This window comes from Carlito syrichta, unplaced genomic scaffold (genome assembly GCF_000164805.1).
Source record: "Carlito syrichta isolate Samal-C Ts95f unplaced genomic scaffold, Tarsius_syrichta-2.0.1 Scaffold313563, whole genome shotgun sequence".
In the NCBI taxonomy this organism is placed as follows: domain Eukaryota; kingdom Metazoa; phylum Chordata; class Mammalia; order Primates; family Tarsiidae; genus Carlito; species Carlito syrichta.
The window spans coordinates 247,878-272,428 of record NW_007257659.1 but is presented as its reverse complement, the minus strand read 5'-3'; the positions used below and the strand labels follow the sequence as shown (position 1 = coordinate 272,428).

Here is a 24,551-nt window from a genome sequence, read left to right as displayed (position 1 = left end):
AAATTACTGAAACATTTGCACTACAAGTTTTATTTCTGACAATTGCAATGATTTTTTAAAAATTTATAAGTTGGGCAACCCCCTCGGGTCCCCTCCTGTGCTGGGAGTTTTTCTGTCCTATCAATAAATCCTGCTTTAAAAAAATAAATAAATAAGATAAAATAATATTTATAAGTTTATAACACAATCTTTTTTATTTAAATATTCAGTATATATGATACATTAAAAATCAAAATACCAAATGATAAGTTGCAGCAAAATTTATAAAAATATTCAGGTATTAACCTAATGAGAAATAATAGTGAAAGCACTATCATCAAATTTGTATAATGAACATTTATAGACTATCCCATCCCTAAACAACAGAGTACACATTGCTCTAGCTCACATAGAACATTCCCTAAAATAGCGAAATTCTGGGCCATAAAGCAAACCTTACCAAATTTGGAAGAATAGAAGTCACATAAAGTATATTCTCAGACCACAATGGACTTGAACTAGAACTCACTAACAGAAAGATGGCAGGAAAATACTCAAAGTTTTGGAGGTTAGGCAACATGACTTCTAAATAATATATGCATCAAAGAAGAAGTCTCTATATAAAGGTTTTTAAAAAATATTTTTAACCAAAAACATGAAAATGTAACCTATCAAAACTTGTAGCATGCAGCAAAACTTAGAGGGAAATTTATAACATTAAATACATATATTAGAAAAGAAGAAAGATTAAAAATAAAAAAATCTAATTATCCATAGGAGTCTAGGCAAAGAAGAGTGATTTAAGCTTAAAGTAAACAGAAAGAAAGATATACTGAAGATTATTAGATCAGAAATCAGTAACACTGAAAAAAGGAAAATAATAGAGAAAAATCTATGAAACCAAAAGCTGGTTCTTTGAAAAATCCATAAAAATGAAGAAACTCTAGTCAGGCCAACCAAGAATAAAAAAAGAAAATACACGTTACTAATATCAGAAATTAAAAAGGGATCACCATTACTGATCCCATGGTCTAAATGGATTACAATATTCTACTAGTTTTACGGAATGGCTTGACCTATTTGGTGAAAGAAAAGGAAAAGCCAGTGTAGCTAACAAGATAGTCATGTTAGTAACAAACAGATGACTTTGGATGGGAGAACAAGATAATTTTTAGAAGAATGTGCCATATCTCAGGAGAGTGAGTAAGTGCTGTGACACCATCAACAAATGGTTTTAGGAGAAGGGAATAAGGTGGACAAACCAGAGTCAGGATTGGGAGGTACAACCCAATCATAAGGCTGTGCAACTTTCCTAAAAAAGATATGACCAGCAGTACAAATGACTCTCAAAATGAAAGTTGGTGCTTCACAGTGGCTTGGAAGCAAGTTTTCCTTAACACCGTCAAATCTCAAAGAAACAAAGAACGTATGTAAAACTAATGAACTTGCTGTCCATATGCAGCTTTTTTTTTTTAGATTAGAAAATATAGTTCATGCCGGGCTCGGTGGCTCAACCTGTAATCCTGCGCCTTTGGGAGGCTGAGGTGAGTGGATTGCCTGAGCCCGCGGGTTTGAGAACTGCCTGGGCAGCGAGACCTCATCTCTACAATAAATTAAAAAAAAAAAAAAATCAGCTGGGTGTGGTAGTGCATGCCTGTAATTCTGGCTACTTGGAAGGCTGAGGTAGAAGGATTGCTGGAGCCCAGCAGGTCGAGGCTGTGGTGGCCGGGAGTGGCCATTGCACTCCAGTCTGGGCAACAGAGTGAGACTCCAACTCAAAAAAAAAAAAAAAGGAAAGGAAAGAAAATATAGTTTATTTAGAAAGCAAATTAAAGAAAGAGAGAAAGAGGAGATTCACCTCCCCAAAGTAGAGGAGGGGGCCAAAGCTTCAGAAAACCTGGCCTGGCCATCGCTCAAACAGCACATGGCCACATCATAGCTCAGCAAGGCAATGGTCCCATATGGCAGTTTTAAGGAAGAATCCTAGGCAAAGCCCTCCCCTCAAACAAAAGGCTGACCCTAGGACCCTCTAATGTAAGAATTCTGAAGTGGTCACTACAGTCAGTAAAATCAAGAATATCAAGGAAGTAATTGTAGTATCCAAAGAAGTTCTCTGTGAGGATGAGTCAGAGCTGCAGGAGAATCTCAAAAATAATAGCCACCCAAATAGATGACACTTCATCATGGTTCCAGCTGAGTAGAGGAACAATCACCTCCCAGGGTAGAGGAGTACTGTCCAGGACCTCAGCAGGAGTTGTAAGTGTCAGGGATCATGCTAGCGCTCTAATCACATGAAGGACAAGGCTGCATAGGATAACAGAGGACACAGGAAAGGAGGGCAAAAAATCCCAGTGGTGTGGACAGGGCAAACAAGAACACAAGTGGTAGGAGACACTCATATACCTCTTCTGGCACAAGCAAGAAGTGTGTTCCAGAGCCTAGCTTTAAGTAATTTAATTATCATTATATTGCTCATTTTAAAACTAAGGAAACAGGTTGGAGGAATTACTAAATATAGCTATTAAAGTCATTAATTATTAAGTTAAGATTATCTGAACCGGAATAAGCTTCTCTGTCTCCATCACCATATAGACTTCCTGCTTTTAAACTATAGTGCCCAATCATTGTTGTCAGCTGCTGTCTTCCTCAGCACTAAATTCCTGCAGTCAGGAAGCTGAAATTTACTCTATCTTCTGATCATTCATTAGCAGATGCATATTAATATCTCTGGAGTTGTTTGTTCCTAAAATGGGGGTGGTAATAATAATATCAACATTAGCAGTTGGGACTAGGATACACTACTCATTAAGCTAATTGTAAGTGAAGAGTACTTCTCAAAATCTAAAAGACTTGTACACACATTTGGGTAAGAGATTTTGTAAAGATGTATATCTTGGTGGCATATGAGATATGTGTAATGACGAGAGCTGTAAATATTAATAAATTCTTTGCAGAAAAAAAATTTAGATTTATAGAGAGAAAATAAAGAAGCAAGAAAGTCACACACAGCTGGGGAGTGAAAAAATTTGGATTTGTATATTATTATGATATCCAGGGGCAGTAAGATCTGGGGGAAAAAAAGGGAGGGGGGGACTGAGTAATGCTAAAAGACTCAGAAAGTTCAATGAAAGCAAAGTTACTGGAAATGGTTAGAAGGAAACCATTGATCATCTGGATAAGAGAATTGTCAAGAAAGTTATTGGAATGGACTCCAGACTGCATGGAGTCAAAGTTGGCTTGAGGTAAGTGTAGCTGATGGCATAAATGATTTAAAAAAATTGAGGTAGGGACCACACACTAAAAGGAAGAAACAGCAGTAATAAAAGGAAGTAACAGTTTTCATTATAGCTGATGAGATCTGTGCAGAAAAAGAGTAGAGATGTAAAAAACAGATGGACTTAGCACTGGAAGCAAAGCTCCCAGATTTTGAGAATGAATGGGATCATGAACATGACTAGGGGCATAAGACAGTCACCTAGAGACAGAGCTACATTATGATGGAGAATGAGATGGATAAAGTTGCAAAGATGGTTTTTCTTACTAGATGAAACTTCAAGTCAGATTTCCCATTGGGTAAATATTTTAGGAGTAAGCTATATACCAAGGGTTTCAAACTCAGATGACTTCTGGGGCCAGAAAGGTGATAGCACGAGAGAGGTGATGTGACAGGCAATTACTTAAGAACCTTGAATTTCCACAAAGTGATGAATTCTTTGACATTTTTTCTTGAAGTATGTGGTCCTCTTAGTTTGTCTTTTACTTTTCCAATTTTGATACAGATATGATCAAAGAGGAGAATTTCCCTTTAGTGGGAAAACTGACACTCCATGTGTGTTCACAGCAACTGTCACTCGGATTCAAAGTCAAGGATTTAACACTGAGCCTGAGTGTCCTGAAGAGGATAGCCACTAACCAGTTCCTACTCAATGTTGTCATGTGAGTATACAGGCCAATAACTGTCATATATTTTAAGGGAAGCCAGAACTCTAAATGTTTATGTGAAATAGCCTGATTTTTATATGTTGGTTCAATTGAAAAACAAAACAAAAGGCTAGATAGGCCATCTGGGCACCAGACCTGCCCTTGCACCAATCTGCATTCTTCGTTGTACACGTTCAATTCAATTTGTTACAGTGCTGGAAAACAGCTTTCGATACCTGAAAGTCAAAGTTACTTGTGGTTTTCTTTGGTTGCACTGATTAAAGCAAAAGAGGGAAAAAAATTTTTAAAGCCAAGAAAGCAATTTGGGATTAACGGTTTACCAGGACAATTACTATTGGGAAAACAGAGCAAGAGCCTTAAACTAGATAGGCTCTGTAATAGCTGAGCAGTTGTTTGTTTGATTTTGATAAAAGGAGGCATTTTCATGGTTAAGATAGTGTTTTTCTTACCTGTTAAGACAAAACTACCTGTATTTGGTAATCCAACAATGGGTTTTGGTAAAATAAATTATGGTAAAATGCTATGCAGACATTAAAATATAATGGTTTTTAAAAGTGTTTATTTATTTTGGGAATTTCTCACTCTATATTGGTTCTTGCTCCAGATAATACTATCAAAAGTTTAAGCTTTAAAACAAATTAAAATATTACACACAACATGATTCTACAGCTTGATAAATTATTTCTGTTTTGAAAAAAGTTTCTCAAATAAGAATCTCATTTTTTTATCCTCATATTATTTAGGTTCTGAAATAACATGAATTAATGCTTCAGGAAATTGTGACTCTGGATAGCAGCGTTTTAGAAGAGTTGGGATTGCTTCGTGATATCACTCATGCCACGGAAGCCAAAAAATGTCCTCATTCGTGTTCATTTCAGAGATTGTTTCACTTCCCAAATTCCAGATTTCTATAATATCTGTTCAGCTTCCCACTGTCAAATTCTATTTCCTTCTTTTTGTAGTGGAGACTGTTGATTAGTTTCTAATATGAGTTTCTTTTATTATTTATTTATTTATTTTTTTTTTTGAGTTGGAGTGTCACTCTGTCGCCCAGACTGGAGTGCAGTGGCCGCTCCGGGCCACTGTAGCCTCGAACTGCTGGGCTCCCGCCATCCTTCCGCCTCAGCCTTCCAGTAGCCGGAATTACAGGCATGCGCTACCACGCCCGGCTGATTTTTTGATTTATTGTAGAGATGAGGTCTCACTGCCCAGGCAGGTCTCGAACCCTTGGACTCAGGCAATCCACTCACCTCAGCATCCCAAAAGCGCGGGATTACAGGCTGGGCCACTGAGCCCAGCTGTCTTTCTTTTATAGTAGTAGAATTTTAGCTGAATGTTGAGATGCTCAGAAAAAGACAAAATTCCAGTGTTCCTTGGCAACTAGTAGAAACATGTGACTTTGTTTTGGCTAATGTGATATAAGAGAAAAGCAACCTTCAGAAACCTTCCTTTAATGCTGTTGGCCCATGACCTATGTCCTCTTCCTCTTCATAGTCTCTACCTGCCTTTTACTAATGAGTAAGTGGTTGCTGCCATCTTGGATCCAAAGGATGAAGGCTATGATCTAGGGATAACAAAGTATGATCTGGAATAAGAAATCTGAGAATATTTGGAGGCAGAGCTTCTTTGCTCTCAAGGTTCTATCCTCAGAACTGAATTTTATCTTGAATAATATAGCTCCTTACCTCGTTTTAGGAATAAGTACATCTGACATGTACTTATGTGCGTCGGGATGAGGTGGATAATGAACCATAACCTTGCTTTCACTCTTCTTCTTATGTGGTCTAATCTCATCTTACTATTTTAGGCATGACCAGATTCTTTGAAAGTCCCATTTAAGTCTCTAAAAGGTTTAATTGTTATATTGGATAAATAAGAACATCTATACTTTAATTTTTTAATTAAAATTTGCTTATTATTTTAAAAACCGAAATTAATAATGCAACTAAAAATCTGGTAAGAGTTCTTCCGTTAGCCTACTTACCTTCATTTAAATTTTTTTTTTGGCTTTTCTTATGACTTTATTCCATAAAGTAAGCAAGATCAGCATATTAAGTTTCTCTAAAAGCTGTGTGGAAGTTTTTATGGGAGATTATTAAATTCATGATAATATGAAGAAAATCTATCACTTTCTACAGTAAGCCTTTTGTTCTAAAAAAGTATTTTCAGGTACTTATTTCAATTTTCTTTCCTGTCCAAAGTTATAGTCACCAATTTTTAGTTTGTCCAGCTTTTCTTATTGTAAAGATGGCACTGATGATATCTAAGCTCTTCTCCTGTCAGTGTTGAAACTGGAAGTTTTTAAACTCTTTTTGAATCACTTTTTTTGTATTTCATTACCACTCTAATTTATGCTCTTACCATTTTTTTTCAAGGGTTTTCTAGGTGCCTCCTACAGGCTATTCTGCCGCAAGCCTCTTATATTTCCTGACATACAAAACATCCCTTCCATCATACCATAACCCTGCTCATCAGCTATTTATGGCCACTGGTTGCCTACTTACAAAAATAAAAACTTTTTATCCTGACATTAAGAGCTGATCTCAGTTGCTATGGTTTGAATGAGTCCTCTAAATTTTATGTGTTGGAAACTGAAGCCCTAAATTCATATGTTGAGTGGAACAAATTGTATTAGATAAGGTCGTCAGGGTGGAGCTCCCATGATGGGACTGGTGCCTTTATAAAAAGAGGAAAAGATACCTCAGTAGACACACATGCTCTTGCTCTTCTGCCATATGATGCCTTCTACCATGTTATGATGCAGCAAGAAAGATCTCACCGAATGCTTGCCCCTGGGTCTTAGACTCCTAAGACTCCATAACTTACTCCTCCTCCTCCTCCTCCTCCTCCTCCTCTTCTTCTTCTTCTCTTCTTCTTCTTCCTCTTCCTCTTCTTCTTCTTCTTCTTCCTCTTCTTCTTCTTCTTCCTCCTCCTCCTTCTCTTAATAAATTTCTCATTCCCTGGCATTTTGCTATAGCAACCCACAATGAGCTAAGCTAATAGTCTTTCCACATCATTTGCCTTTGACTACTTTCCAAGGAGAAGTCGATGATGCAGGGCAGGAATGTGGTCTCATTGCCCCTTCAGTGTTAGCTATGCTCATTTTTGGCTAGAATACATGATAATCTTTGTCAAATAAATTTCTACTTTTCTTTCAGGCACTTTCCAGTTCCATCTCCAAGAAGCATTTACCTACTATTTTGTGTGCCAGACATTTTTACATGGGAAGAAAGAATAGAGTGCTCGGAAGAGACCCTAGAAGGCTTTAAAATCATGAGACACATGAAACTGATGGAGTGAACTGCAGGGACTTTTCAAGGACACACAACTAGTTCCAGTCAGAACTGAGCTTAGAATCCATCTCCCCTTTCCTTTCATCCATTTCAGGTGTCTTAGAGTTGTGATTTACAAATGTCATCATGCATAAGAGTCATCAGAGCATGAGTTAAAAAAAAAAAAAAAGGTTTCTGGAACCCATTCCCTGAGATTCTGATTTAGTAGAGGAGAGTTGTTGCTCAAGAATCTACATTTTGCATAAAGAATTCACTCTGATAAACTCTGTCATAGAGAACATTTAGAGAAAATAGAATGGTAGTCAGCATTCAAGGAGTACCAGTAGAAGCATTTTTTCATAAGAGAGAATCTAGGTTTTCATCTGGCTCTGTTAAGTTTGCCCAGAAAGTAAAAAGATCTGCCCTTGAAACTTTTCCTTTTGCCTTTTTTTTCAACTATAATTAAAAATTTTGTTAGTGTTCTTAAACATCCATGTCATTAGTTATCGGAGAAATTGGGAAATCGCTTAATATAATTTGACATTACTATTTTAAATATATGTATTTACTATTAAAGATAAAAAATAAACAACCCCCACCCTCATCTTCCACTTAAGAAAAGGTGAAATATATGCTCCTTGAGAAATTTGGGCAAATATTAAGGAAGTAAAGCTTAAAGAAGTTAAGTGACTTGCCCAAAACACACAGCAAGTAAACAGCAGTGCTAGGATTTAAATACTGCAAGTCAAATTCTGAAGCCTACACTCATAAACACTAGATTCTCTCTTATGAAAATTCTATCATTTATAATCATATTGGCCACAGGAAAATCTCCTCAGTACTTCTTGTAATCCCTTCTATTTCTTCTAAAGATGTATAATAGTGAAAAGTTTGGACTTCGGAGACAAAGTGAGTTTGATTCCATTTCTGACTTTGACATTAACCTTGTGAGTTTGAGTAAGTTTGATTTAGTTTGTCTGAGCTTCAGTTGTTTCAGCTGTAAAATGGTGAGAGTAATATTTATCTTGTGACTGAAAACAATTTAATGAGAGAAAGGTTATGAAGAACTTAGCAATGTGTTTAACTTAATATAAGAACTCAATAAATGCCATTATAATTGCATATATATAAACTGAAATATATATATCAAAAATTAAAGTTATACTAAAATATAGGTTTATATACCATTTATTCTGCTTACATTTATGATCTAGGTGAGCCAACTGTCTAAATGTCTGCACTGTATACATACCTGTCTAAGAAAATCTATCCCACCATAGCCCCTAGTATTTAGATTGCCATGCTTTACCATAGGTAACTCTCTGATCTTCCACCCTTCAGCCTCACTGATTCAAAGTGGGGAAGGAACCTGATACAAAGGGAGGCAATACAGCTAATACAGCTACTGGCTAGTGACCTATGTCCTGGTTCAAAGAGATGTGCTGACTTGTTAGAAGGACAATTGAGAAATGCTATGAAATTAAACCAGTTGACCATAGGGTCTGCAGTAAAGGAATAAAAATGCAATGGGACCAGGACAGCTATGGTCAGCTGCTGCAAGAAGGGAAGGTGGGAGCCCATAGTGAAGGAAAATCAGAGAGGTGGTGATAAGGGCGAGAGAGAAAGAGAGGAGAGGAGAGGAGAAGAGAGAGGACAAACACAGGGTCCCAAAGCTATTTCTGCCTCCAGCTCTGATTCCATTCATTTCCAGAAGTTCTTTCAAGAGTATTTTACTTGAAATTCCCAATATAATTCTTAAGTTAATTTGAAACAAAAGAACACTTAGAAATAACTAAAACAAACAAAGAGCAATGAAGGGAGGTTTTCCTTGTCAGTTAAAAAAATGTATCGTATATTAAAATAGTGAGATACAGTGTGGTACAGATGAATTGATCAATGGAACTGCATATGAAGTCGAGAAATGTATTATCAGCACATGGAAATTATTACATAATGAAAGCAACATTTTAATTCAATGGGAGAAAGGATGGATTTACTAATAAATGATATTGAAGTAATTTACTTATACCAATTTGAAAAATACCAAGCTAGATCCCTCTTCACACCCTTTACCACCATAAATTCCAGAAGCATTAAGGATTTATATTCAGAAAAGAAAGCCATAAAAATTTTATAAGAAAAGACAGGTGATTATTTACATAATTTTGGGGTGGGCATAAGTATTCTAAGGATAATATCAATGGCATCAATCATAATGGAAAATATAATGGGCTTTGCAGATGCCACCACCTTGAGCCTTTTCCCATCAGCCATAGTCAACCCCACTATGTTCTTCGACATCGCCGTCAACGGTGAGCCCTTGGGCCCCGTCTCCTTTGAGCTGTTTGCAGACAAAGTTCCAAAGACAGCAGAAAACTTTCATGCTCTGAGCACTGAAGAGAAAGGATTCGGTTATAAGGGTTCCTGCGTTCACAGAATTATTCCAGGGTTTATGTGCCAGGGTTGTGACTTTACAAGCCATAATGGCACTGGCGGCAAATCCATCTATGGGGAGAAATTTGATGATGAGAACTTCATCTTGAAGCATACAGGTCCTGACATCTTATCCATGGCAGATGCTGAACCCAACACAAACGGTTCCCAGTTTTTCATCTGCACTACTAAGACTGAATGGTTGGTTGGCAAGCATGTGGTTTTTGGCAAGGTGAAAGAGGGCATGAATGCTGTGCAAGCTACGGAGGGCTTTGGGTCCAAGAATGACAAAACCAGCAAGAAGATCACCATTGCTGACTGTGGACAACTCTAATAAATTTGACTTGCTTTATCTTAAACTACCAGATCAATCTTTCTGTAGCTTAGGAGAGCACCCCCTCCATCCCATTTGCTCGCAGTATCCCTATAATCTTTGTGCTCTCGCTATAATTCTTTGGGTTCCATATTTTCCTTATTCCCTTCCAAGTCTAGTTGGATTGCAGAGAAATAAAAACTAAATAACAACAAAAAAAGAAAATATAATTGATTGGCTACACAAAAATTAAAACCATTTGCATGTAAAAATGGATTAATCATAAAAGGCAAATTAAAAATCAGGAAAATGTTTGTAGCATATACAACTAACAAAGAATTAGACTTCTTCATATAGAACCCTTATAAATAATTAAGAAAATATATAAATCCATAATAGATAAGTGCCAAATGAATATCATATATGCAATGTGATCCACTTTCTGTCATATAATTTTTTGTAATAACATATTTATGTGTATACTTATCTGTATATATGCTTATATATGCTTTACAAGTATGTGTTTATCTAAAAACAGAATTTTATAGTCAGATAAAAATAGCTGAAGAGTTTAGCTCAAATAATAAAAATATAATAGGATGATGAGTGATTTTTCTTTGTTCTTCTTTATCTTTCTATAATTTCCAAATTTTCAGTGATAAACATATTTTACTTCAGGAAAGAGAAAAAAATTTTTCTTTAAATATATGAGATCTGAATAAGAGAATAAACCACCATCTGAGGTTGTTTGCTCTATCTGTTATCTCATAATGGTTTAATTCAAGATGGCTACAGAATCTTTTGCAACACCCACTGAAGATCTGCTGCATGGGGTTCCCTGAGTCCCTAGATGTGGCCTTGATCGTGTGGTTGGAATGTATTATACAGAGGAAGTCATTGTTAGAGCCGGGCTTACTGGCCCAGCCTATCTCTAAAAGGCGTGTTCCTGGGACCAAACCAGAGCTCAGTGAAGAAAAAAGAGAAAATAGCCATAGGCTTCTATTACAATAAAGAGAGAGCATGACTCCAAGAACTTTCCAAGGCGTTTCCAACTTGACATTTCCTTCCTTGACCTTTTAGCTTCTTACTTTCCTTCACATATGCTGGCCTAGAGCTAAATTTAGCGTTATCTTTGGAAAAAAGGCAGTTTCCCCAAGAACTCAAACTACAGACCTCTGAACTCAAGGAAGCAGCTTCAGGGATAGCCTTGCATTTTATTTGTTTCTCAGAATTGCATAACTTGAATTAGCCCGTCTAACTCTAGAGAGTCAGCAGAGGGCTTCTTAGATTTGAGTGAGACTTGGTTATTCTGTGATCTTTTGCCTGGACAAAAGTACGATATGCTAGAGTAATAATGTAGCTGTTATTACATCATTATACAATATTTCTCCATCAATTTCCTTTGATCTGCCTCCAAATATAAAGCAAAATATGTTGCTTTTGCCTTTGACACTGATGACAATATTGTTACTTGGGGTGATGTGGGTAGTAGTAGACATCAGCAAGGAGGGCAGATCTTTATGACTTTGAACCTGCCTGCTGCTCCAGCATCATCTCTTTACAAACTCCAGCCACTTCCCACTCCATGTGTTTCAGTTGTGCAGAACTACTAGAGTTCTCCGAACAACTTGACGCGCTTTAAAAGCCTCTGGTCTCCCTTTTGGAACAGGGGCCCCACCTCATTCTCTCCCCTTGATCCGTTCTCCCAGCAAGGCATACTGACTTCTTAGCCTTGCTCAGATGCTCTGCTAGCATCCTTTAATTTCCTGAAGACAAGACTGTATATGCTGATTGCCTGCCTACTCCTCTATTTCGCCTACTTCCTGTGTGATAATAAACAACCAAGTGGTACCACAGCAGAGTGTCCAGTGCTTGGGCAGTAGCATCAAAATGTTGGCATTCAAATCTCTGTTCTCTGATCTACACTATTAGCTGTGTGTTTTAAGCAGTGGACTTAACCTTCTTTCCTCTTTTTCATTTGTAAAATGTGCAGGATAGTAACGGTGTCTCTCTTACAAATTTGGAGTGAGAAAAAGCACACGGACAACTTAAGTGAGTGTATGACTCCATAGTCAATAGTCAATAGTCAAACAGCTTGAACCAGTATAGTAAACCATATCATCTTGTCAGTGTACAGCACTGTATCCACCACATGCAAGGCACTACACATATTCCTGTTTTGCCACTCTTCCTCACACGATCTATCAGGCCACACTACCCTTCTGTATGTTTCTAAAACAGTTGAACTCTTCCCTGCATCAGGGACTTGGCACTATCCGTTCCTCATGCCTGGAACACATTTCCCTGAACTTTTTCCCTGTGTGGCTGATTTCTACTTTTATTTCTTTTCAATTTCTACCTCCTCCCAGAGGGTTTGGAATTATTCAATGTAAAGCAGATAACATTACCCCATTTCATTTGCCATCACAGCACTGCATTTATTTCTCCTATATTTTATTTACTTTTAGGTTGTCTGTTTCTTGCACTAGCCTATACACATTCTGAGGCTAGAGGCTCATTTTTCTCTTCTCTTGGTGTCTCCAGCATCTATCTAGCATGCTATGTATGTATTTGTCAGATTAATAAATGAATTAATTAATAAGTGGAATGAAGGAATGCACAACTCACAAAATTCAACCAAATGCAATAGTTGGCAAGCACCAAAGGGCCTAGCAGGAAGTCCAAGTTTTCCTTCAGAGTCAGCAGCTGACACAGAAGTCTGTCTCCATTTTCCCTTATCAAGACTGACAAGACAACACAAAGTCATATGAGCTCTTTAGAGGAGGAATAGCAATGCATAAACACAAAAGATAATCTTGTTTCTTTTTATGAATTCAAAATATTTCTTGAAAAGGAACAGGCCCTCTCAAAGCATTATGCCCATGCAATCTTTGATTTAAGTAGCAAAAAACCCCAAATAGTTTTATGATTCCTAATGTAATGCAGATGTAGAGGGTAAGAATTTGATGGTCAATTAATTTAGAAAATACCCAGGGCCTAGCAGTGGTTCAACTTATTGACTTTGAAATTTGACTCATGATTACAATGCCCCCCTACTCTTTTCCCCATCTCTAGATATAAAAAAGAAAGGAAAGCTTGTAATATTGCTTATGGAATGTTCTAGAGGGGTTGTTAAGCTGTTCTTCATAAAAACTCTTGGACCAAATTTTCCTGGCCCTTTCCAAATGGGACCATTCCTGAGCATTGAAGTGAAGTAATATTAAACTGGCAGGCTGCTGAGAACCGATTATTGTGGGGAGTTGAAAGGAAAGAGCTGGCATCTTTGTGCTTCATTAATCTTCGAAGGAAAGAAAGCTTTGGCCACTGGACCAAATGCCCACATGTCAGAGCTTGATTTCCTGTTCTTCTGGCTTTCCATCTGAATGTAAAGCAAATGTTTCAGAGAGCTCCAAGTGGCTAGGGGGCATGTTCCTTTTCGTGACCAGGCCTTGAATTCGTGAATTAACATCCCACTCTGAGAAAGCTGATAGCTGTCAAGGCTAGAGGCAATATGGTGCTAAGAGCAGTAGGCACAGCCAGTTATTAATCAATCAATCAATTAAATACCCATTGAGCTCCCTTCATACTGTTGTACAAAATAACATTCTCTTCTTCTTTGCATCCAAAATTATTTGCACTTACCTCCATGTATACCATACTACTATATGGTGGTTTCCACATTTATTGTGCTTGAATGTAAAGTTTTCCTCAAGACAAAATAAACTATGCAACTATTTTTTTGGTAACAGTTTTATTGAGGTACAATTCACATACCAGACTCTTCATTCAATAAAGTGTACAATTCAATGGTTTTTGATATATCCACAGAATTGTACAGCCATCAACATAATCAATTTTAGAACATTTTCACTACTCCAGAAAGAAATCTTATACCTTTTAGCTATCATCTCACCAAAACTCATATCACCCCTCCCCAAACCCTTGGCAATTACTGATTTACTTTCTATCTCTTTAGATTTGCCAAGTCTGGATATTTCATATAAAGAAAATCATACAATATGTGATCTTTTGTGACTGGATGTAATAGCTTTTTTAAAAAAATGTATTTACTTTTCTGCCAGGCACAAAAAAGTTTCTAATAAAAATGTTATTTGAATGAATAATTGTGCTTCTACTATCAATTCATCACTGTGCAATAATTGTATGGAAGAAATATAAGACATAAATCTTATTTTTAATTCAGATGATGAGAGAATATTGATCCAAAATACTAAATTAAACTAAATCATATGACCTTAAATGTTCAAATAAGTGGCACATAGACTGGAAAAATAAGACGTTATATGGCAAGGTGCTTTTTTATAGCAAGTTTTGAGGCAGCATTTTTAAAGTAATAGAGATGTAGCTTGGATTTGGTTAAAAAAAGGTTAAACCTTTGGGCTCTATGTTAAACAAAACATAACTCCTGACCCCTCTATCCATATCTATTTCTAAATATCTGTATATTTATACTATCCATTTCTGTTTCTATTCCTCCATCTCCATTTCCACCTATATATTTTGATATAATATTTAGCATGTTTTTGGAGAAGCATTGCAAAGTTTATTTTCTTTCTGTCATTGCCATGGTTTCTTCTTCTAAAGCATGAATAAAGAAACCCACAGTTTGATTGATGAATAGTAGACAACCTCAAATGAAATAACCCTTCAATGGCTCCCATGACTCCTTTTTTCTCCTTCTAATCCCTGACTGGGCATTGTCCAAATCTAGTTTTCAATTTGCTTATTTATAATGCAGCACTATACCTTTTTCTGAAGCAGAAGCCCCCTTCTCTGACAGGTCTTTCCCTTGTGGAAATTTCATTCTGCTTCAAACTTTCCATGTTTAAAACAAAACTAATTTTTTTTTTCTCATACCATCCTCTTCACTCCATTTCAGTGAAACTAGGCATGGTTGAAACCCGAGAACAATATTTGTCTCTTCCCAGTTCTTCCTACTCTATATCCAATTAATCATCAAAGATTATTAATGTTTGCCCTTGATTAAATGTGACCAGTTATTTACTTTTGCTTATGTCTAGTGCCCTAGCTACAGAATGCAGATAACTATTACCAACCTCACATAGGAAACAGTGAAGCATAAAAAGCACAGGCAGTCAGTTCTTCCTTTTAGAGTAGAGTGTACACAGTCCTAAAAAAGACTTCCGACTTTGGAGTCAGTCTGAGTGTGGCTCTGTGGTCTTGGAAAAGTAATGTAACATCTCTGTGTTTGATATAAAATAGGAGCATTTCATATTAGTAATAGCATGGGGTGGTGGTAAGGATTAAAGACGACCTATGAAAAATGCTGAGAAGAAGGCCTGAAGAACTCAGAAAATGTTGCCCCTTAGTAATTATGTACATTTTATGTGCTTTGCTTTTTCAAAGGTAGAAGAAGACTGAGGTTCCCCTCACAGGCTGTCCCAAACACAGGTAGGGAAGTAGGGAGACCTATGTCCTTCACTTGCATTCACATCACCATGAATTTACATAAATATGTGGCTGTGGCTCCTTTTGTGCTCTCGCCAGTGAAAGAGAGGTGGAGCTCAGGACCTACACATTTTTCTGAGATTGCATTAGTGAAGAGACACATACTTATAAACATTTAATGCCATTCCTTTCTTTACATTTTTCTTAGAGGAAAAAAATGTGGAGTTTGCTGTGACATAGTGAGCCCTGACTGATGCCGAATGAGATTCTACTGGCTGTTTTAAATCAACCGATATGTATTACATGAAGCTGACTTTAAGCATAACTTCTGCAGGAAAGTAAAGACATCTCCAAACACAAAGTCAACTCATTGTGTTAGAGTTATGTCTTGCACTGACTACCTTACTTCTTTTCTGCTTTTCTTTTTATTCTTCAGCCTAAAAAAGAAGTATCCATTTCAATTATCCACTCTATTTGCAATTGTAGTTCTGAGTGATTTCTGATCCTTTCAAAAAAAAAGTCACAAGCTTAGGGGCCATGCCCATGGAGGACTCCAGAAGGGATATGAAGAGGGTAAACGTAGTTTTTATAAGTGTCCAGCTTATAAAAGGACACTGGATTCAAGATTTCTGAACTAATACATGCTCCTAACATCTGGCATAAGTTTGACAAAAGAAATCAGAGTCATTACCTACATAAATTGGGAAGAAATAAACCCCAACAATTTCATTATCTTTGAATAATATCAACCAGTATTTGTTCTGGTATACAGCCATCTCCGAAATTTTTTTTTTTTTTTTTTTTTGGCTGTTGGTTTTATTCATGTTCACTAGGAAAATCTAAGAAAACCCATTCAGCAGGATTGCAAATGTGGCTTGAGAAGGAGGGAGAGTTCTTTAGAAATTTTTCAAAAAAGGTCAATTCCCTATTAGAATCCCAAACCCTTCCTCCACTGTGAATATCGATTACAAATGCATCAAGAAGTCTCATGATTTTACTATCTTTTCTTAACACAAATGTCTGACAATCAAAGGCGAACTGCATGAACACACTGCAATCTGCAGATCTTCAGCTCTCCCATGGCAAAGAGCCACCATTCTCTGCAGCAGCGGCACATTCTCTTCTCCGAGGTCTGGGAGGCAACCAGCTCATGCTAGGGCCGCAAGGCTGTAGATACGAGACTTGCCCACTCTCAGTGCCAAATGGCAAGGAGGTGGCAATCATTAAAAAGAGATTATTGCTAATAGCATATTTTTAAAAATTCAGCCAACTGCCTGGTTTCCTTTTTTAGCCCTCATGAAAGAGTAATGTAAACCAGCCCTACAGCACTGGAATAACTTTAAAATAATGCCAGATACTCCCCAATAACAGCCCCCAAAGGGAAAAGTTTTTATTTAAGAAAATGATTACCTTATTCCTGTTTCTCCTTCCTACAGTATTTGGATGATCATTTAGTAATTGTTTGCTGTGTGTTAGAAACCAGTGAGCAAGACAGCCATAGTACCTACCATCAAAGAACTTACAGTCTAGTGGGGGTAAACAGAAGAAAGAACTATTGAAAGAGGGGGCTGGGCGCGATCGCTCAGCCTGTAATCCCAGCAATTTGGGAGGCCAAGGCAAGAGGATTGCCTAAATCCAGAGTTCAAGAGCAGCCTGGGCAACTTGGTGAGACCTGGTCTCCACAATAAATACAAAAATTACTGGGCATGTTAGTGCATGCCTGTGGTTTCAACTACTTGGAAGGCTGAAGCAGGATTGCCTGAACTCAGCCACTCATTCCAGCCTGGGTGACAGAGTGAGACTCCAACTCAAAAAAAAAAAAAAAAGAAAGAAAGGTAAGTGAGGGCTGTAGAAAGCTGTGGAGAGGCATTTAATCCAACTGTGGAAAGGTCAAGGATGGCTTGCTAGAGGAAATGCACCCTACATTGAGATGCCAAGAATGTAGGGGGAGAGCTAGAAAAGATAGAATATTTCAGGCACAGAGAAAGCTTGTGTAAAAGCCGAAATGTGAGACAAAGCACATGCACTGAAAAAACTGGATTACAAAAAGAGGAACCAGGAGAGTCTTCTGCAGGTAATAATAAGGCATACTAAAATTCTGGGGTCAGTGTGTATGTACTGGCAAGGGGTTCATGGAGAAGTGAACTTACTAGATTTGCATTTCAGACAAAGCACTAGGCAGAATGGATGGAAGGGTATAGGACTACAAGCAGGGATGCTATTGGGAGGATGGTATTAAAACCTAGACGGGAGAATGGTAGTCTGAATTAAGGTGGCAGTAGTGGTGATGAATAGACACAGACAGAATTCAAGGTGCCTAATATTGCTGCCAGATGTTAACAACCTCCTAGTTGCAATAAGGTTCCGCTATGGAGTCTGACTTCATGCTACTAATGGGCTGCTAAGATCTAGAACATATATATTACCAGAGATGTGTTTCTGTGGATGGTGATACCAAATGTTAGTTGACTGGGTCTTCTTTGTGACCCACAGATGGAAATAAGTAGCTAGTTAGACTGGTTGGGATTTGAGATATACTACAGGTTTTGAGCTTTCATCTTTATGACAATATCACATTTTCTTGAATATTATAGCTCTAAAAGAGGTCTTGGAGTTAGAATTAGTTCTTCAAGTTTATTTTTCAAGTTGTTTTGATCAGTCTAGAGCCTTTGTCTTTCCTGTGGATTTCAGATTGAACTTGCTGATTAAAAGAAGAATTACTGCTGGGAGTTTAAATATCTTTGCATCACAGTAAATTCTAAGGTTTCCCCAGACATGCCAAAAATAAGAAAATTTGCCTTTCATGTACCATTCTGAGGAAGTTATTTGAGGATTTACACCAGCAAAAGTAGAGAGAGATCAAAGAGAGGAAATTGTGGAATGCAGGAAACAGTGATAGATTCCAGTGGTATGCACAGAGCCTAGAAAGCATCTGGTCTAAATTGTAGCAAGAGGTCAGAGAGGTGGATAGTTGTCCCCCAAAAGAACGTGGATTCCATGCAGTAGTAGATCATATAATGGAAAGACGGAAATATTTTGAAGGTATATGGGAGCACATTATGTTTTTGAAAATAAGATAAAAGAAAGGTATTTCGAGATTCCTGGCAAGGTGAGAGGGAAACTATATAGGAAATCTGTGGTTGGAATATGAAACAAAATCTTAAAATTATATTTTTAAAAAAGCAATTATTAGAGTATATGAAGAAAGAAACCCATTTAACCTTGAGTCAAGATACGTTCTACTTTGTGTAGTAGAGAGATTATTACATTGAAGCAGTAAATAAAAAAATATAATGCTTGCACAAGACTGGGCTATGCCATAAGTATAACATATGAGTCTTCACTCTGGGCCTTCGGCTTATTATATAATCCTTGCAACAACGTCAAGATATAGATATTATTTTCCTCTTTTTAGAGATTAAAAAACGGAGGCAAAAAGAAGTGACTTGTCCAAGATCAGAAAGCTAATAAGTAACAGAGCAAGATTTTTTAAACATATTTTTTATTTTAAAATTGTGGGGTAGTTAAGGGTTAGGTATACAAATATGCATTGTGCAGGTACCCTTGTTGATGAGGTGTGCCCCCCGCCCCCGTCCCCAGATAGATATTAACTACCGTTAATCCCACCTCCCTTCCCCTCTCTGTTCCCCCCAGAGTTTCCCGCCACTGTCAATCCTGTTCTTATAGTATTACAATACTTGTTCAAGGTCCACTTATGAGTGAGAACATGTGATACTCAGATCTTTGTTTCTATGAGAGATCACTCGGTATTATAAACTCCAATTCCATCCAGATTGCTGCGAAATTCATGATTTTATTCTTTTTTATGGCTGTGTAATATTCCATTGTGTATATGTACCACATTTTTTTAATCCAGTCCAGAGCAAGATTCTTAAACATCATTATATATTTACATGTAAAATTTTTGTTATTTAAATAAATAATAATATTTCTGATTGATGATGCTTAGAGTCAACTTAAGGATAAATCATGGAATAGTGTTCTAGAACAGAATGCCAATGCTATAAATGTTCACAATATACAGATACTGACATGGATAGTGGAAATTGATAGCTGGGATGGGAAAAGGCAGAAGACAGGGTAAGGAGGATAGTAGTCTCGTCTCATAGCATTGGGAATGTTTCTAAATTTGATGATATCTAAATCTGAAGAACCAAGCATAGAGGTGTAAGCATATTTTAAATTACAAATGAAATCAATGGGAAAATATTATGATTGCATAACTACCAAAAGTGGAAAGCTAGGGGGAGGGGAAAAATGGTGGTTGTGTAAATAACTATGTCTTCAGTTCTTATAACAGAAAAAAGAATAAATAGTATAATGATAGGCTAAAATTTTATAAATACCAAAGAACTATATGTAATGATTTTGTAAAATGATATTTAGATTTAGAGAGTAGATTATGAAAGAATCATACAAGCAATATCATCCCAATCTTGTGGGTAATATATTTCCCACAAACACACATCAAAATACTATCAGTGGTCATTTCAGTGTTATACTATTGAGGTTTATATTCTTGTTTCTCTTCTCCTTTGTTTTCTATATTTCGTTCTCATGAAAGTATCTGTGCAAAGTCTTAGGTAGAGTTGTATGTTTCATATATTTTAAAATGAAAAACAAAACATTTACATAGGCAGAGAATATGCCAATGGACGCATAAGAGTACATATTTCTTAGCTTGAAAAATAATTTTTTAAAAATATAATTTAATTTAATTTAATTTTAAATATGTGGGGTACAATTTGGGACTAGGTAGATAAGTGGTCATCATACAGATAAAGTTTGGGCTTCACTTTCATCCTCACTTTACCTGGTTTGAGAGCAGGTATCCTTATTGATGTTATATACTCCTCACTTTCCTCACCTGGCAGTGTCCCACTAGTGCCAAACCCTTTCGTATAGTGTGATACTAAAGTCAAATTCTGTGAAAATATTTACCGACTGTGAATTATCAGTGCAAAACATTTTTCACAGTGATTGTACAATATACTATTAAAGGGGATTCCCAAGCTAAGGTCCCCAAAGATAAGAAAAATGCAATAAATCTCAAGAATCCTCACTCTTAGGCCAGACTCAGTGACTCAGCCTGTAATCCCAGCACTTAGGGAGGCCAAGGCAAGTGTATTGCCTGAGCCCGCGGGTTCGAGACTAGCCCGGGTAACTTGGCAAGATCTTGTCTCTACAATTAAAAAAAAAAAATGCTTACTCTAAATTCAAAAATGCAGCAGCCACCCAGCCATCAAAAAAGTGTAAATTAGGTTCTGTCAACACTAGCCCATCACCCACATTGAGGGTATGAAAGAACTGACGTAGAAGAAAGCAGCAGAGAAAACTGATTTGAAGAGAATTGTGGAAGAATCATAGTAGTTATGCTTCTTCTTCATTCTTCCCCCAAATTATGGAGGAAGGAATAATTAACTTACACCTTAAGGCAAGTAAAACACTTAAAGACTTGAATCTGTGTTCTCTGACATTGAAGATATAGAGTCCAGTGTGTGACACATGCCCGAAAAGGTGGAGATGACTGAAAAGAAGAAAAACAAATCATTAGAAGTGGGCTACATTTTCCCTGGTGGCCAAGAGAAAAAATCACACTGTTTCCTTGAGGTTATGTATGGATCCAATGGAATGGAGCCACCTTAGAGTTTTATTTCAAAGGGTTCCCATCCAAGAGGATGTCTTCAACAGAGAAGAAATTCCAATAAAGAAATAGAGTCTACAAATCCCAGGCCCAACTCTATCTGAAGAGAGTTAAAGCCACAGGTGGACAGCCCCAGAGAAGACTTTATGAGAAAGCCACAAATCATGCCACTTAAGAAAAATCAGTCTATGGAATCTGTCACAGCCAAATGGTTCCAAGATACATTCATTATAGATGCGCCATCAAAATTACTTCTTTTCTGCCCTTTCTCCCTTCCCTTCCTGTGTCCAACACTGTAGAAGCCAAGAGCTGCTGTTAAAGAATGGGAATTGTAAAGCTAGGCCACAGTGAAGAAGCCAAGTCTTCCTTCCCTCTGTTCTGACTTGCTGGCCTGAAACATGCTGTCTTAGTACATTTTGTGCTGTTTTAGGAGAATATCACAGACTAGTACTTTACAGAAAACAGAAATTGATTTCTCATAGTTCTGGAGACTGGGATGTTCGAGATCAAGGCTTCAACATCTGGGGAGGGTTACTCTACTTCCAAGATGGTGCTTTGAATGCTAATTCCTCCAAACAAGAGGAATGCTGTGTCCTCAGATGGCAGAAGGTTGCAGGACAAAAAGGGATGAACTTCCTTTGTCAAGCCCTTTTACTGAAGCACTAAACCATTCATGAGGACAGAGTACTCATGACTTAAACACGTCTCAAAACGTCCTACTTCCTAATGCTGTTGCATTGGAGATTAAGACTGCAACACATAAATTTGGGGGACTCATTTAGACCATAGCATGAGCCAAGCTGAAGGAGGAAAAAAGTTTTAAACTTGAATTGAATTTGACATTTCTCTGGGCTAGAGCTATGTGTTTATTAAGACAAGATTGGATTTTTATTTTATTTTATTTTATAAGAGTGACAGAAAACGCTATGGAACTTACATAAGATTAGAGCTAGAAGTGGATTAAGAACTTTTCCATAAAACAAGTTTAATGGAAAGTACTAAAAAAGAATAAGGTTGACTTTAGCCTACATCCCTTTGAATCCAGCTCATTCAATTGACACAATAATTTTCTGGAATTATTGTTGCTAATTTAATGTTCTCAAGAAACATTTATTTGAGGGGAGTTTTTGTTTGTTGAAGAGTCCATTCGCAAATTTATCTGGTTCCTAAGATTAATATTAGTTATAGTTGCAAAGTCGAAACTCTAGTTCTTCCTTGTGCTTTTAAATTCTACTTATAAATTATGCTATTCTCTTTATTCTCTCAGCAATATTTAACATGCACTCTTAAAGATGTTTTTATAATGTTTGGTCCCAAATATAAACTTAGATAATTCAATTTCCTTGAATACTTTAGACTGCATATTTAAACTTGATATATTTTATTTTCTTAAGTGTTTTAATTATCTAACTCAACAAACTTTTTATTTAAATCTAATAAACAAACACAAGCATAATGAACTTTGAGTGCTCATAAATATTCCAATAAAGTCTATAAACTTAGAAACTTTCAAACTAAAATCACAAGTCTAAAGTAAATATTTAATTACACATTTAAATTGCAGTTATTGGTTGCCACTCTAGTAGGCCAAACTTTCTTAAAACAAGCTCATAAATATCAATTATTAAAATGATGATGTTCTTTCTCTTTCACACTTAAATGCTGAATTCTAACTGTTCTGGGAGTTATGAGATGCTTACCACTAAAAAAGATATTTACCTTTATGAGTAACTGATGTGAATTTTGACAAGAGGTTCTGAGGGGTGAAAGATATATAGAGTTGCATGCATTCAAGACAATTCTTTCTGCCAATTAAAGACACTATTATATTATCCCACATATGATGTAGGGTTGCTTTTTCAGCATATGTGGAGTTGCAAAAAGAAAAATTTCTTCCAGGATGCTGACAAAATTCGTGTCAGCAACTTTGATGTGATGTATTAAACCCTATTGATAATTGTTATGTCAATGACTCTATAACTCAAAGAAGATTTTTACATGGTCCAAGATCTCTAGATTCATATTTCACACATTACCTAATTCTTTTTCTATTCATAGACAGTTGCAACTTGAACCTAGGCTGATTATCTCATTAGATTTTTTATTTCCTTGGATCTTAAGTTATGTAGGTGTATTTTTTATCTACTTCTGAACACCTTTGAACTTAATAGAATCCTGCACTGTTTCTTCATTCCAGGTCACCCAACTCTTATAGATATTAAAATGATAATCAATTGCATTTTTAATATCTCACATAGCTGCAAGATCATTATACCAACAATTTGTACAATGACAACTCAAATTAAAAAATAAAACAGGAATCAGTCTTAGAGATTAACTGGTTACTAGGTTTGTGTCTTTCTATTTATCAGTAATAGGAAGCAGGCAGCACAGATACTGTCTTTTTATTTTATAGGTGAATACATTTGTATATAAAGAGGCTTTATAATATATTCTAAAATATGTAAATAATAAAGCAAAATTAAGACCCAAACTAGTTCTGATTGCAAGTATACTATGTATTCTACTGTATCTCCTTGCATCTGCTTAAAATTTCTGCAAAGATAGAAAGAATAAATGCCAAAAAAGCTTTGCAATATTTTCTGAAAATCATTTTTTTCAAAAGAAAAATAGCTTCAAAAAAGGTCTATGTTTTTCTTGTTGAGTCTCTCTGACCAACTTTGATTCTTCAGGAACATGTACTATAGGAGAAAAATACCTCTGTTACAAATGTCTTTGAGTACCTGCTTGGAGTGGACTTATGAAGAGCTGATAATTCCATGATAGAAGCACTGACATTTTTCTTTGTTATATTTCAAATCCTGTAAAAACTTCTCAGAGCAGATACACAGTGGCTTCTGCTGGAAATTCATCCCATACTACAAGTTTGTGTTGACTGCTACTATCCCTAATAAAACCTGTAAAGCAAGGTGTCATCTAATAAACCTGCTTTCCAAATTTCCTTTGCCCTTTTTAAAAAAGAAATGAAACCATTTCTTTACATTAAATTTTATGTAGAAAGCCTACCACCATACACAAAAATCAACTCTAACTGGATCAAAGACCTAAATGTAAAACCTCAGACTATAAGAGTCTTAAAAGGAAATGCAGGAGACACCCTTATGCACATTGGAATAGGCAACCAATTCTTGATCAAATCCCCAAAAGCGTATGCCATAAAAGATAGGTGAGACCTCCTCAAACTGAAAAGCTTTTGCATAGTAAAAGAAACCATCAAGAGAGTGGGGAGACAATCTACAGAATGGGAAAAAATATTGCTAATTGTGTATCTGAAAAAGGCCTAACATCCAGGATCTACAAGGAACTCAAAGGAGCCGAAAGGAAAAAAAACAAACAAATAGCACCATTAAAAAATGAGCAGAGGACATGAATAGACACTTCTCAAAAGCTGACATAAGAGCAGTCAACATTTTCGTGAGAAAATGCTCAACCTCACTAATCAGCTGATAAATGCAAATCAAAGTCACGCTGAGATTGTACCTTACTCCAGTAAGGA

The 24,551-nt window shown here is 36.6% G+C and overlaps 1 protein-coding gene across 1 annotated transcript; it reads left to right on the top strand.

The window, feature by feature from the left end:
* The first annotated feature begins 9,408 nt into the window (after window positions 1-9,408).
* LOC103273111 (peptidyl-prolyl cis-trans isomerase A-like) lies at window positions 9,409-9,960 on the top strand. Its single transcript, XM_008070558.1, has one exon. It carries the CDS (start codon window positions 9,409-9,411, stop codon window positions 9,958-9,960), a length of 552 nt encoding a protein of 183 aa, XP_008068749.1.
* Window positions 9,961-24,551: the final 14,591 nt, after the last annotated feature.

What these genes read in the sequence shown, in the direction of transcription:
- LOC103273111 (XM_008070558.1), top strand. Translation starts at nt 9,409, where the DNA reads ATGGAAAATATAATGGGCTTTGCAGATGCCACCACCTTGAGCCTTTTC.